We start from the raw sequence: 16,084 nt of genomic DNA, 5'->3' as shown, positions 1-16,084 counted from the left end.
ATTTCTCAGTCATCTGCTCTTTCACGTAAGATAGGTACGTGGTCTTCTAATGATTATTATTTTACATATCCACAACCTCCACAGCTTCTAAACTTTCTAAAACTTTACGTTTCATTTCACTATCCATCGCCAGAAACGGTTCAAAATATGTTTGTATTCTGTCATGATAATGATAGGGGTTGTTTAAGCAGGCATCAATCGGGCCCCCAAGTTTAAGTGAAATTTTGAGGTTAAAATTGACACCTAGGCTTTGGTGAAATTGAAATTCTTATTAAGTGTTCCGTAAATGCTCCCTAAATTTAGGTATTCGTTGGTGAAAACGGGCATTACTTCTTAGGTACAGCCAGACCAGCAACACCGTAAACGACGGCGACTGCGGATAATAATTATAACATGTCAATTCTTTATTAAATCTTGTGCATTAGTGTCTTCTAAAATAAACAAAAGAGCAATTTGTCTGATCTATTGTGAACTGTTTTTTTGAACTTCCTAAAGTCTGTCTTTTGTAGTTTGTACATCCTACTATATAACCCTACTAATATTATAAACGCGAAAGTTTGTATGTATGGATGTATGGATGTTTGTTACTCTTTCACGCAAAAACTACTGAATGGATTTTAATGAAACTTTACAATAATATAGCTTATACATCAGAATAACACATAGGCTACAATTTGTAAACATATTGTTCGAAATACTAAACCTGCGCAGACGAAGTCGCGGGCACCAGCTAGTATAAATATAATGTACAAATATGATACTATGTATGTATATGTCACACACACAAACATTTGTCGTGGTGGCCTAGTGGGTAAAGAACCAACCTCTTAAGTATGAGGGCGCGGGTTCGATTCCAGGTCAGGCAAGTACCAATGCAACTTTTCTAACCAAGGGGTATTGGGTTGCCCGGGTATTTGGGTTGAGAAGGTCAGATAGGCAGTCGCTTCATGTTAAGCACTGGTACTCAGCTGAATCCGGTTAGCCTTAGCGTGATAATATATAGCCCATAGCCTTCCTCGATAAATGTGCTATCTAACACTGAAAGAATTTTTCAAATCGGACCAGTAGTTCCTGAGATTAGCGCGTTCAAACAAACAAACAAACTCTTCAGCTTTGTAATATTAGTATAGATATGTAGATGTGGTATCGTTTCAGTATAAGTGTAACGTAGTGGTATGTGTGACAATAATCAAAGGTGTCCAGAGTTCAAATTCGATAACGCTCATATCGCTATCCTTGAAAAAATTGCACCAGGGGAAGTCCGATTAGTAAAAATATAATTCGAGAACAAATCTCAAGATTTTGTCGTTCAGACGCTTTATAATAACTTCATTAATTCGAAAGCAGTCGCAGTAGTCGGACGCATCTGCAATTTCCTCAGAGTATTGTAATCTGAAGTTGCGTTTAGTTGTGCACTCCGTGTCTGAGCTACAATGTACAAACTGCTGAGTGTGTGGGCGCTGGTGCTGCTGTCTGTACAGATAGTCCACTCCTGGGGTGAGTACAGAGCAGTATTTATCAACCTATGAACTTCATTACGTTTATCATTGGGCATTATATCTATATTAGACAGCTCACTTTTGGGTACAGGCCTCTTCTCATACAGATAAGACAGCCTTTCGTTCAATTTGTGTCAGTTGTGGCTACGGTTCTTTAATAAAGTAGGAACTGTAAAAATAAATTATAGTAATTTCTAATACCGAATATATTTTACTTATACAACAATAATTGTTATGTAGGTAGGTATTGTCACGGTACGTAAGTCGTAGCGTCCGTGTATGGACTACATAATTTTAATCAGGTTTGAAAAAATGTAATCGATATCACTTTTATATGCTGGAAAGTATATAGGTTAAGCAATAGGTACCTCGATTACAATTATCTTGCAAATTGTTTACTTAAAAATTTATTCAATAGTTTTACAAAATGATCTTATTATAGGGAAACTAAGTATCAAAATATTCATCCGCATCGCTGTCAGCTGGGATCGTGCCCAAAAGGCTGGCTGCATTGCCACGCTGGATGGCAATGCATATCCTTTGACCGAAGTATAGGCCAGCCCTTTGGTCACGAGTGGACTCCACTAATCGCTTACTAATTTCTCGAAAGAGTCTGTGGGCACTTGGGCCCCATGGTCCCAGGGTTTCAACCCCAAACGGCTCAAAAATGCAATTGCCGGTGAGGTTTACATATTTGTGCCGCTTGAGGTTTTCTGCGGCTGCAGCAGCTGCACCGACACAGCTCGCCGTACTGGGAAGGTGGGAAGGTGCAAGGGTGTCGACGCAGGTTGCGTCCCACACCAAAGACCTTCCCATCTTCCAAGGCATTATAGACATCCCGTCTGGTCTCTTGCCATCGTCACGCGCCAAGCCTCTGGGTTCTAAAATGGCTGGCACTCCGGCGGTGACAAGAGCACGACGGATAATGTCATTTATGCTGGCGTGTCGTGCCATGCGACCAGCACTTTTGCTACAGGAAAGACCATGGTGCCCAAGGCGGTCCACAGATTCACCGCACTGGCAGCGATGCGGAGCCGCAGTGGGAGCGCCGAGGCGTAGGCATGTAGCGAGCCGGAATGTAGTGTCACCCAGCATGGTCCCAACGCTGGGTGACGGCAGTGCGTGAAGCCATAACCCTGACTCCCACTCTCCCACAGCCAGTAGGCGGGCACGCTCAGCAGTATTGACAGATGTTTCAATTAGTTTATTTCTCGTCAATCTGCAGAGCGGCTCGTCCCACTGTCTCTGGGAAGCCGGGTTGTCAGGGAAGGCTGTGTTTGGGCAAGCCACTTTCCAGGCGTTCATGCCATCAGTCAGACACGGCACCTCAGAATCGACCAGTGAAGGGGCTAAAATTTTTCTGGTCAACTCCTTAGTGCCGCAGACCGAGGATAGGAACGCCGGTAGACTTAAACTGGAAATTTTGCGGACACCGAGGCCACCGAATCTGATCGGAAGGGTGGCTTGAAGCCACGCTCGGTCGTCCAAGGCCAAATTAAAAACAGATGTAAAAGTAGAACGGATAATTTGGTCAATTCTGTCTAAAAGATGTGGCTGCTTCCATAAGGGAGAGGAGCGAAGGTTGTATATAAATTTTGGGCCAAAACAACAGTATTTTACTAAGGTAAAAGCCGAATGAAGATTAATTTTAAAAAGTCTATCCGAAATGTCATTAAAATTTGAAATTTTGTTATCTATGAATGTTGTGAAACTTTCTTCCAAAATAGGTGAACCTAGGAGGTGCAATGATGTTTCGTCCAGAATTTTAATTTGAGGTGCTATGGCATTAAATTTTGATATGACTGTCTGTCTGTCCGGGATGTCAGGAACAAAAATTTCACATTTTGATAAATTTAGATCCAGTCCAATCGAATGAAATTTTTCTTTTAGGAATATGAGGTCTTGGTAAACAGTTTCTCTATCTCCTCCTAGGGTCCCGTCATCCAAATACCAAGCGTTAAATTTTGAATTTAGTTTCTCTATTATGGGGTGAATAGCCAAGCTGAAAATGACCGGCCCAAGGGGGTCACCCTGTTGGCATCCAACTGCAGATTCCAAAACATGGTCCTTGTATAGTAATTTAGAAGGGTGCCTGTAACATTGCCAAAGGTAACTATAAATTTCGGGTAATTCTTTTTTAGCCTCGGCCAACAAGGTGTCCCTGTTAACAGAATTAAAAGCGTTCTTTATGTCAACCTTAAGGATGACCTCACCTTTTTTTGAGTCTAAAAATGTGGAGAAAGCATGTATAGCAGCCTCACAGCCCCCTTTCGAACCAAATCCGAGTTGCAGGGGCTGAAATTTGTTAGCAAGCACGTCATGATAGTGCTTGCAACAAATTTTGGCTGCCATACGCCTGTATGTACACCCTACGGCAATGGGACGAATGCCGCCGTCCTTTTTACGGAGCGCACATAAGTTCGCTCCGTAAAGCACGTCCACGACGGCATTGTTCACACCGCCGGAGAGCATAAGATTAACTAGAGCCGTAAGTTCCCTCAGAAGCGACTCACCAGCTTCCCCAGCGCCCGAACCTACAAGATCCTTCAGATGTTGAGGGCTCAGGCCGTCGAGGCCGCCGGCAGAGCCGGTCCTGAAAGAAGCTACGGCTCCAGCTACTTGTTGGGCTGTAACGGTGAGGTGGTCGGAATTTAGATCTGGAGGGTCGGGGAAAGTGAGGTCATCCGAGGGAGCCGGGTGTTTACTCTCCAGAGCGGCAAGTGTTTCTGGAGAGTACGGCGCCACCACATCGCTGCTGAAAAGGATCCTAGCAGCACCCCTTATGTCACCCTCGCTTAATTTATTCTCTACATGTTGACACAAGTCCTTGGAGGTGAATTTGGAATTTACTGAAGTGTCTGGGACGAAAATGGAGGTCGAAAGGCTGCAATTTAGTTTAATTTGCTTGGTTAATGATTTTTTATTTATCTGAGTTTTGTCAACATGTAGGATGCGGTAGGGAAGGGTGAGCAACTGTTCCCAGGCGCTTTCTGAATTTTCCAGGGTTGCGAGGCGGACGCATTGGGCCAGACTTGACGCAACAGTCCGCCTTGCACCCCTGGGCACTCTTTTGAGTATGGGGGTGTTACTTTTTAATTTTGAAAGTGAGTTCCAGAGGAGATGGTTTGTTGGAGGTGTAGTAACTTGAGGGGTCAAGGGGCACTGAGATACACTCTGCATCTTGTGGACTTTGCCTAAGTGTATCTTCAGGCCCCTTTCTCCTTTAAAAAATCTTGCCTGGGAACAGAAGGGGCATCTTACTGAGGTCTCAGCCGATGTGGAAGGTTGACACACGCTGCTTCCGGCGTCGCTACTGCCATCGTTCATTGAAACAGTAAAATGGAAAAGCTTTAATCAAAATAATACACTGTAGTCTTCACAAATGTCTTCAAAAAATAACACACTGTAGTCTTCACAGATTTTCAATATGAACGGCCAGGGGGCTGCCGCCCCCCGGCGTCTACACGGTCCGATGTTGCCTGATGCTTCTGGAAGCTGGGGAGATTGGAGGTTGTGTTTCTGTCGTTCTTCTTGGATTTGTATTCTGGTTGAATGATGGTTATTGACATATGGTTGCGTTAAACTGTATTGATATAGATAACTTTTGGAATAATTTCAAAATACACCAACGGTTTGACAAATTCAAATATGAATCACAGTTTTATTGTGTTTTTATTTCCAAAATCCAATAAAATTTTCAATCGTGCGGAATTTCATGTCTTGTCAGCTGACAGCTCGTTGACGTTTCCGTGAGATTAATGGAAAAAAAAAAAAAATGTTAAAAAAATTAATGTTCGAATTGCCGGGACGACACACAACCGGCTCTATTTACCAATCTTCAAAACGATTCTTTAAAACTTATCGTAGTCCTGACTAAGGTTATCATAACTTATAAATTGAAGATAAGAAGGGGATAACAAGCTAATTAATATGTTAAACACCTAAATATGTAAAAAACCTAAGAAGAAATGTACGATTTTTTCGGGCTTTTACCTTGCAAATTCAGTACATGCTAGGTTGTACCAGTGTGGACTAGTGAATGTCGGTTTTAGAAATAAGACAATGAGACATCAATTGTCGACATTTATTTTAAGTACCTAATAAATAATTATTTTTGTCAAAAAGTTAAGTGAAATGGTTACCCTTTACATTATTTTAATTTCAAAGTAGTAATCAAACTGATTTTGTATAGTTTTTTATTATAATTTGGTATTTAACAAATTGATGCTCTGAACGAGTTATGACATAATTTTTTTCGACATAATCCGTTTCTTTAATGTAAATTCTAAGATTTACCGTAGTTCGAGCTTTTACAGTAGCAAATACATTGAATAATAAACATTACGTGTGTAACACTAAATATGTGTTTCTGTTTCAGACTATGCGCTGGCGTTAGAAAAACGAATCGATTTTTTTAAAAACGATACGATAACACACAGCATCACTAGCCACCAGTTTAAGAACCTCACGGCGTTAGCCTACGACGCACTCCACGACACGCTCCTGATCGTCGACCAACAGACAGACAACTCTTCCGTATACAGATTTAACTTCACATCCAACGACATCGAGCTCATACTTACCAGGAAACAGATCCAGAGTATAGTCCACGACCCAGCCAAGGATTTACTTTTCTGGGTCCAGGAAAGAAACATTTTCTCGACACCACTAAAGTCTGGATCTAAATGCGACGTCAGTGACCAAAATCTTGTAATTGAGTTACATGATGAAATCCCTAGTTCTATTGCAGTGGACAGTTGTGAAGGGTATGTTAAAGCTATTCCTAGTATATTTTGAAACGTGTACATTGTATAGCTGTGAAACGGTATTTATGTAGCATGAAGAACATGTTTTTGCAACCATTACTCTTCACTTTCAGAGTTCAACAGTCGTTTTAATTCTCTAGCTAGAGGATAAAGTAGACACAAGTTTGTGTTAAAAATGTCATTGAACTTCTACCACGATAGTGGCGCATTTATCATAAAAATCTATAATGACAATCTTTTTAAAGTTGAAAGCTCAGTTTCGTAATTTGCTTGGCGTGCCCAATTTCTTTTTTTTCTTTGTGGGACCCTTTTTCGGTGGGATGAAAGGTTATATTGCACTCGAGTGATACATGACGTAAGACAATAAAGTGGTCTCTAAATTGCAGGTTTGTTTACTGGACCAACAAAAACATTACGAATCCTACAATAGAGAGAGTTCGATTTGATGGCACCGTAAGAGAAGTGGTGCTAGACAAGGATATCCATGAGCCTTATCATCTTGTCATCGACCCTCAGATAAAGAAAATGTTCTGGATTGATATGAGACATAATGAAACCCATAATTATCAAATCAAGACAGCGTATTTGAATGGAACGAATGATACGGGTATAGTAGATGGTAATGGACGTAGCCCAAAAGCATTGACTGTCTCAAGTCAATTTATTTACACTGTCCAGCAAGGTTTATTAATACATATTTATAAAATGCAGAAACCCAAAGGGGACATTCGCTATGTTTATGAATCTGAACCTGAAGGCCATCCATCATTAATAATCGAAGCCAAATATACGCTAGGAGAACAAACTAGTGGAATTCAGGAATGTAAAGCTTTAACTAGTTTGCTACAAAATAATTCAGAGAACGAAACCTCTCGTCATATTATTTCGGAACTCGAGAGCCTCATTTGTGTTCATGGTGAGAAGGTTAATGCCACATCTTGCACATGCGCGCCTGGCTACATTGGCGAGAGATGCGATGTGTCAGTCTGTCAGAACTATTGCATCCACGGCACCTGCAGTGTCAGTGATGTGGGGGAACCCTCTTGCGGGTAAAGTATATTTTGAAGCTCCCGCCACTGGTGGTTTTCGATGATCCTTCTCTTTCTTTAACATGATTTTTGTTTCAGATGTGAGTCTGGTTATTCTGGAGCGAGGTGCGACATCAACATGTGCTTCAATTACTGTCTGAACAACGGTGTTTGTTACTTTACTGAAGAGAAAGAACCACTCTGCCAATGCAGTGGAAATTACCGTGGTTCCAGATGTGAAGCTATCGGAAACGACACAGTTAGCCCTACGTTCAGTTCAGGGGATAAAAACTATACTTTGGTCGATTTGTTGTTTAATCGGCGAAAAGTGAATGGCAAATTCATTGTAAATTTTGAAATAGAATCTGAATAAGATTTCGATCAGTATGCAAGTGCCTTATTTTGTGTAATCTTTGTCTTACTCAATAAAAACAGCTTGTAATTGCCACAAAACTGAATTTATTGATCGATATGGTCTCATCCTACGAGCGCTTCCTAACTAGCGGATTGTCCGGTCTATTTGAAAGCGAACTTACTCCTAGCGACCTCTCCTTCTTAGGTACAGCCAGACCAGCAACACCGTAAACGACGGCGACTGCGGATAATAACAATAACATGTCAATTCTTTATTAAATCTTGTCCAATAGTGTCTTTTAAAACAAAAGAGCAATTTTTCTGATCTATTGTGAACTGTTTCTTTTTGAACCGAAATTCTCTCTTTTGTAGTATGCACATATGAGCCTCCTAATCCATTCATGGTGTCATATTATCTTATTTATGGAAGTCTGAGTAACCGAAGTTTTAAACACAGGTCCTAAAAAACAAGTGAATTTCTTTGTTGATTCAATTTACTGAGAGTAGTCACCGGGTGCGGCCGCGTTCACACTCGCACGTTTTGAAACTAGTGTTGTCTGGTTGTCGACACAGAATGAGTAGAATGCGCTCTGTGTTGGCACTGGTTGCCCTGTCTGCAACGGCTGTTCAGTCCTGGGATAAGTACTCTAAAAATTTAATTAGTAAGAACAGGAGTAAAGCTGCTACTATGTATGTCTTCACTCTATAAAAAACCTCACTTCAAGTTTGTAGGAGTTTATAGTTTCTGAGATTTCGTAATTAATCAGTGAGTAGTATTTCGCTTTTACCCGGTTTTACTTGCGTCCCATGGGAACGACTTCCCGTACCCGGGTAAAATATAGCCGATGTTACACGTGGCTACTGTAGCTTCCCAACGGCGAGAGAACCCAACTAGCACACTAGTGGAAATAGCAGCCTATTTTGCAACTGTTAGCTGTACAGTAGTGCTTTAGGGGTTCCGAAAGTAACTCTAAGTTCTACTATTGCTTCCGTAGCTGCTCATAGCTGTAAATATCACTTAAGGCAGCAGAAACTGAACCAAATGGCACTCTAGATTTTACAAGAGATCATTCTACAACCCATTTGCAGCCTACATCTTTAAAAGAGAGTTCAAACAATTATGTTGAACATAAAGACTGCCTGCATAAAGATTCTAATTGTAGACTTTTTAACGGAACTGTATAAAAGATATATTTATCACTTTTCTGCCACTAAAGGTTCCATTGCAGAAGTGATTTGTTCTTTTGTGCAGACTTAAGTAGGAATCTATCCTCTGTTCTACTTATAGCCACATTAAGGTTCCACAATAGAAGCAGGAGGTTAATAGAAATTGCCTGCTCATTTGGATACATTCTGTTATTTTATTCATAAACACGAGCAAGGGTCCCGTAGATTTTGTTTTCTCAATAACTGATAACGAATCAGTTACAGAGGAAAAATAATGTTTGTTTTGAAGTAATAAAAAACTTAGAACAAAAAATATGTATTTATTCAAGAATATAAAAAAAAACAGTAGCTCCATTTATTTACTCTCAAGTATAGTGAAACACTCCGTTTTTTCCATTTAGATGGACAGATGCAAAGTTCTTGTTTATTTTGTTGTGCATTAAAAGTTTGAATTATTTTGAACGGTACTCTGAAAACAAGTTAACACATGGTACTTAAGTGTTAAACAATTAACAATAATATATCATCGTATTATAGAGTTTCCAACGACTTCTACGGATCTCTAAACAAGTAGCCATTAATAGTGTGGTTTGATATCTGCAGTATCACAGTGCAGACTTGAACTGCAATAGAGGTACAGATATTACTTGGACCTTCAGAAGAGTGAAGCTTAGCGCTATGACGCGCAGAGAGGAGTTTTTAAGGTGGAAGTTGCAACTTAAAGCTGCTTTCAATGGACGCCATGTTTACAAGATAATTATTTATTAGTAGTCGAGAAATTTATAGGTTTTTATCGCATTTGTAGTAAAATATATCTAAATATCGAACAAGCAACTTACTAAGAACGAATGTAGTCCAGTATGTAATTTCAATATCGTGTAGGTATGTGATACAAAAATATTTATGTAATAATAATTTATGTAGTTTACGATATTTTGAGGTAATTATTAAGGCGCGTTAAAAATACATCAACAATATCAACTATATTCACGATAAACTGATCTGCGTTTGTAGCTACTTACCATATAATACAAAATATAGCTCAAAAACACTTACCTTCACTTAATATTTATTTGTATTCAGTAATGTCTGACGCAGGAACAACAAATATATTTTATAAATGAGAGACAAGGTGAACGATCAGTGAAGTTTTCTTCATTCGGCTAAATTTGTCATTCATTCAATGATCGCCATAAGAGCTTTAGTATGGTGTTAATTATTAGTTGCCGCTCCTGTATCGCTCTTATGTCTCTACTATGAAGTTCTAATGGAACTATAGACTGCAAAAAGTTGTGCCCCTTTGGCTGCAAAGCTGCTGCATAAGGTCTGTAGAGCACGCTCTGGCGCTTGATCTTGGCACCTTTGGTAATGATCGGATTGGCTCTAAAGCTCTTAAGCAACAGTTTTGTGCTACTTGGGAATCCATTGTGCGCAGTAGGAACTCGATCATTATTCTGCCGTGTAGTTATTTTAAAACTACTTTATCTCCTAAAATATTCATTTAAATCGAACGATGTATAGGACAATATTGTTGTAAATTAAATATTTGTGACGTATAATGTATTTATTTCTTTATAAAAACACCTCGCAAATAATACATTTTTTGAGAACAAATTTGATAAACATAAAAAAGGTTATATTGAGCTGATCCTAAGAGATAGACATATCATGTCGTAGACTTTTTTTTAGAACTTTTAAAGGGGAACAATTCTGTCATACATGATTTTTGCGAAACTTTAACCGTTTACGCAGCGCGCGCATCGTAAGCTCTCTCAATAGGAAAATATCCCCCGATTTTGAAACATTCTTCATTAGTGCTCCGCTCCTTTTGGTCTTAGCGTCATAATATATAGCCTATAGCCGTTCTCGATAAATGGGCTATCTAACACTGAAAGAATTTTTTAAATCGGACCAGTGGTTCCTGAGTTCCTGAAACAAACAAACTCTTCATCTTTATAATATTGGTATAGATAGATAGATGTGGTGGTATCGTTTTGTATAAGTGTAATGTAGTGGTATACATGTAACAATAATCAAAGGTGTCCAGAGTTCAAATTCGATAACGCTCATATCGCTATCCTTGAAAAAATTGCACCAAGGGAAGTCCGAATAGTAAAAATATGATTCGAGAACAATTCTCAAGCTTTTGTCGTTCAGACGCTTTATAATAACTTCATTAATTCGAAAGCAGTCGCAGTAGTCGGACGCATCTGCAATTTCCTCAGAGTATTGTAATCTGAAGTTGCGTTTAGTTGTGCACTCCGTGTCTGAGCTACAATGTACAAACTGCTGAGTGTGTGGGCGCTAGTGGTGCTGTCTGTAGAGATAGTCCACTCCTGGGGTGAGTTGAGATTTATGAACCTATGAATTTCATTATGTTTATCATCCTACTTTTATTCTACTAATATTATAAATGTAAAAGTTTGCGAGAACGTATGGATATAGAGGTACATCCATGTTTGTTAGTTATTCATTCACCCAAAAACGGCTGGATCGATTTGGTTGAAATTTGGTATGTAGATATAGGTGATACCCTGGTTTAACACATAAGGTAAACGCGGGTGAAGTCGTCATGCCCCAATAGTCGTCAATTAATCTAAAAACTTTTATTTATTTTTTCTATTGAACTTAAAATGGGCCGGTTTATATGTCAACATATTGTTGATAACATATAGCACAATTGAAATGACAATATGGGGTTTTAACAGTCATGGTATCGGAGATATGGTTGTCGAAACGTGTGTGCCCTAACAAAATCGTTTTTTCGTGAAGTTTAGCTGTCAAAAGTGAAGCCCAGCACGTGGTTTTGTGTTTTGATTTACATGACTCCAGTGGTGTCTGTGGTATGTTTCTTTGTTTAATTGGATAGTTAAGTTTATTTGCTAACGATGTAATATGCAATTTGGAATACTTTTAACATAGAAGATATATTTTTTTCATGTGACATCTATTGGTACTTTAAAACTCCCATTTAACCCAAAACTCGTCAATTTTAGAATTATTATGACGACTACTGGGACATGCTCAATAGTTGCACCTAAACTCGTCATAATGAGGATATTTTGTGTTTTACAGTACAAAATGCGAATAAATAGCTAATATCGGGACTTTTACAAAATTGTTAACTCTCTAGGACAAACATATTTAAAGTTTAGACTACAATATTGTTGATAAAACTGTGTTTGACTTGACTGTTCTTACACTATGCTTTCTGTTCGAAATAACTGCATGTCGTCACGCGTATTGTACCGCGTCTCCCTAACGTGTCTTCGCCTATATAAAAATTATGTCATTCAACTAGCTAACTGTTTTAATGCAAAAAATACTAAAATCAGTTTTAAAACTAAGATGACATAGCTTCCAGCGCTGTCACTTCTTTGCTTGTCGTATTCGATATTGATGGGTAAAGAGTAATTTTAAGTAAGATTTTTTTATTTAAAATTGTATGTACCTAGTGATTGCATCATCGTCATTTTAATAGCAGATCATGACTGTAAGAAACTAGAATAGAATAATGACATTCTAAACCGCCGTGGAACGCCGGCTTAGAATTGAGTTCCCCCAAATCATCCAGTGGGTGTCGTAAGAGGCGACTAAGGGACAAACCGGAGGTCGGGCAGCAGCGCCCTCCGTGTACCGCACACCCTCACTGCGATCGCCAACCCGCCTGCCAAGCGTGGCGATTAACGGCAAATTATGATTATGATAGGCACAGAAACTAGGCCCCCAGTCCCCGGCAGCTTCGCTATTCCTGGCACGGGTAGCGGTCAAGGTAACGGCGAAGCAGGGGGTGCTAAGAATCCCCGGAAGAGATCCGGCTACCCACCCCCACGACGACTGGCCCTGGTAACACACAACATACGCACATTGAGGACTGGTTAAAGGATCTGCGAGCTGGAAAAGGAGTTGAGCAAGTTACATTGGGACATTATAGGGTTATGCGAAGTCCGTAGAGAGCTCGTAGCTTGCTCTACTACCGGGAGGGCGACCAATAGTCCCAAGGTGGTGTCGGGTTTCTCGTTCACAAGTCCCTCGTAAACAACATAACATCCATCGACAGTGTATCGAACAGGGTGGTATACCTATATAATACTGAGAATATCCGAAAGATATTCGCTGAAGGTCATTCAGGTGTACGCACCGACCTCGTCACACTCCGATGATGAGGTGGAGACTATGTATGAGGACGTAAGTAGAGCCATACATAGTTCCAAAACCCACTTCACTGTTGTTATGGGGGACTTTAATGCTAAGTTGGGAAAGAAAAGCGGTGATGAGTTGAGAGAGGGGCAATTTGGGTATGGGCAACGGAGCCTTAGGGGACAGAGGCTGGCCGACTTTCTGGAGAAAAAGGGACTCTTCATGATGAACTCTTTCTTCCAGAAGCCGCCTCACAGGAAATGGACCTGGTTATGTCCCGATGGTTTCATGAGAAACGAGATACACTTCTTCATGACCGACAAGAAACGGATACAGCGACGTCTCTGTGATCAATAGGGTAAAAACCGGTAGCAATCACCGAATCGTAAGAGCCTCGCTGAATATTAATGTTAAACTTGAAAGGTCCAGTCTGATGAAGTCTACGCTCCGACCTACTCGGTCCCATATACAAAACTCAGAAAGCTTTCAACTCGAGCTCTCTAATCGCTTGGCTTGCCTTGAGAACCTAGCATCAGTGGACGAGATCAACGACGGGCTAGTGGAAACTGTCCGCACGGTAGGGTCTAAGTTTTTAGACCCTGCCGTAAAGATAGACCTCAAAAACTGACCGACCAAACCTTAAACCTCATGACTGAAGGACGCTTGCTACAGTTGCAGTCTTCCAGCGACGCGAAGTCATATAAGCAGCTCAATAGACGAATATCTAAGTCCTTGCGACACAATCTGCGTCTCTTTAATACAAATCGTGTTAAAGAGACCATACAGCGAAACCAAGGCTCGACGCCTTCAAGCTCCTGGAATGGGATGGACTTGGCATCAATATCAACGGCGAATACATCATTTACCTTTGGTTTGCCGATGACATTGTAGTCATGGCAAAGTCGATGGAGGAACTCAGTATGATGCTCGATGGCCTCGACCGAGTTTCACAACGGGTGAGCCTGAAAATGAACATGAACAAGACGAAAATTATGTCAAATGTCCATGTTGAGCCCACCCCGTTCTCTGTTGGAAGCTCGGTAATCGAAGTTGTTGACTCATATACACTAGGACAAGTAGTCCAATTAGGTAGGTCCAACTTCGAGAAAGAGGTCAACCGCCGAATCCAACTCGGCTGGGCAGCGTTCGGGAAACTACGCAATATCTTTGCGTTCGACATACCTCACTGCCTCAAGACGAAAGTCTTCAATCAATGTGTGTTACCAGTGCTGACTTACGGCACCGAACCGTGGTCTCTCACTATCGGCCTCATCTCAAAGCTCAAAGTCGCTCAACGAGCTATGGAGAGGGCTATGCTCGGGGTTTCTCTACGTGATCGAATCCGAAATGAGGAGATCCGTAGACGAACTAAAGTCACCGATATTGCCCACCGGATTAGCAAGTTGAAGTGGCAATGGGCAGGCCATATTTCTCGCAGAGCAGATGGCCGATGGGGTCGAAAAGTGCTGGAGTGATGACCATGGACTAGTAAGCGCACGCAGTGTCCACCAACAAGGTGGACAGACGACCTTATAAAGGTCGCCGGAAGACGCTGGATGCAGGTCGCCTCCAACAGGTATCTGTGGAGATCCAAGGGGGAGGCCTATGTTCAGCAGTGGACATCCTATGGCTGTTATGATGATTAATGAATGTGGCGTTTATTTTTTGTGAAAACTGATTATTTTATTTTACAATTTAAATATTTTAATAGTAATAATTTTACTCGTGCCACATATGCACATGACTGCACGGTTATTATGATTAAGAAATATAACATATAGGTACATATTTTATAGACTGATTTTGTGATTCCAAGCGTCTGATAGTTAGGAATATAAATTAAAATGCAATTATGTATCTGTTTTATTGAATACCTGATCTTCTAACAGATTATGACCTGCTATTCTAAATAGGGATTTGATTTTCTATCTATCTACCTGATGTTTCAAAGGCACAAAGTATGCTTAACAAATTCAACCACAAAAAAATGTACATAACTTGAACTTTATGTTCAAGAGCAGAGAGTTTACATTAGCATTAAAAGTTGACGAGTACTGGGAATATTTGACGAGTATCCGTACAAATCAGACGACTATTGGTACAAATCGCCCTTTTTTTACTTTTGCCTTAATAAGTATGTAAACCCATCAAAATGATTAAAAAAACATTAGTTACTTAGAATAACGAATAAATACTCTATCACGTCATGCAAAAATTTTCATTTTCTATTGAATATTTAACACACAGTAGCGCTTCAAAGTCAGTGATTTCCGAAATCCGACGACTATTGGTACGTTTACCTTACTACTACTTCTTTTTATTATGTTAACACACCATGCGGGCGAAGCCGCGTGCGGACGTTAGTAATATTATAAATGCGAAAGTCCGTTTGTTTGCTACGCTTTCACGAAAAAACTACCTAACAGATCATCATGAAACTTTGTATAAATATTGTTGTTGGCACCAAAATGAACATAAGATACTTTTTAAACGGTTTTATTTAGCTCACCCAGTTTGTTTTATTCATTCTTGGGTCAAATTTAGTAATTCAAATTTCACCCTCTTCCTGTCAACCGATTAATCTGAAATTTTGTATACACCTTTAATTCCGATGACAATACAATATAGTAATATCAATAACATTGTAAATCCAATATGGCCGCCGGCACAAAATGGCGGATAACGTAGATTTTATCAATCCCATCAATATGGGTATCAAATGAAAGGGCTCAACAAGCAGAATACAATATACTATAAAAAATTGAAATCCAAGATGGCGGCCGCTACAAAATGGCGGATAACGTACGTTTTATCAATCCCATCAATATGGGTATCAAATGAAAGTTCTCAACCAGTAGAATACAATGTACTATATAAAATTAAAATCCAAGATGGCGGCCTCTACAAAATGGCGGATAACTTAGGTTTTATCAATCCCATCAACATGGGTATCAAATGAAAGGTCTCAACAAGTAGAATACAATTTACTATGCAAAATTGAAATCTAAGATGGCGGATAACGTAGGTTTTATCAATCCCATCAATATGGGTATCAAATAAAAGGGCTCAACAAGCAGAATACAATATACTATAAAAAATTGAAATCCAAGATGGCGGCCGCTACAAAATG

At 40.0% G+C, this 16,084-nt stretch overlaps 1 protein-coding gene across 1 annotated transcript; it reads left to right on the top strand.

Moving 5' to 3' along the window:
- Positions 1-4,926: 4,926 nt before the first annotated feature.
- LOC124635358 (protein cueball-like) lies at positions 4,927-7,746 on the top strand. The gene is made up of 4 exons (XM_047171237.1): positions 4,927-4,966; positions 5,878-6,265; positions 6,652-7,314; positions 7,393-7,746. Exons 1-4 carry the CDS (start codon positions 4,927-4,929, stop codon positions 7,664-7,666), a joined length of 1,365 nt encoding a protein of 454 aa, XP_047027193.1. The 3' UTR covers positions 7,667-7,746.
- Positions 7,747-16,084: the final 8,338 nt, after the last annotated feature.

This window comes from Helicoverpa zea, chromosome 12 (genome assembly GCF_022581195.2).
Source record: "Helicoverpa zea isolate HzStark_Cry1AcR chromosome 12, ilHelZeax1.1, whole genome shotgun sequence".
NCBI lineage: Eukaryota > Metazoa > Arthropoda > Insecta > Lepidoptera > Noctuidae > Helicoverpa > Helicoverpa zea.
This window is presented reverse-complemented; position numbering and strand designations above follow the sequence as displayed.

Excerpts from the sequence above, each read along its gene's own strand:
- LOC124635358 (XM_047171237.1), top strand. The coding sequence starts at position 4,927 with ATGAACGGCCAGGGGGCTGCCGCCCCCCGGCGTCTACACG. Across the intron at positions 4,967-5,877 it reads CGCCCCCCGGCGTCTACACG|ACTATGCGCTGGCGTTAGAA; the intron begins GTCCGATGTTGC and ends TTTCTGTTTCAG. Across the intron at positions 6,266-6,651 it reads GCAGTGGACAGTTGTGAAGG|GTTTGTTTACTGGACCAACA; the intron begins GTATGTTAAAGC and ends TCTAAATTGCAG.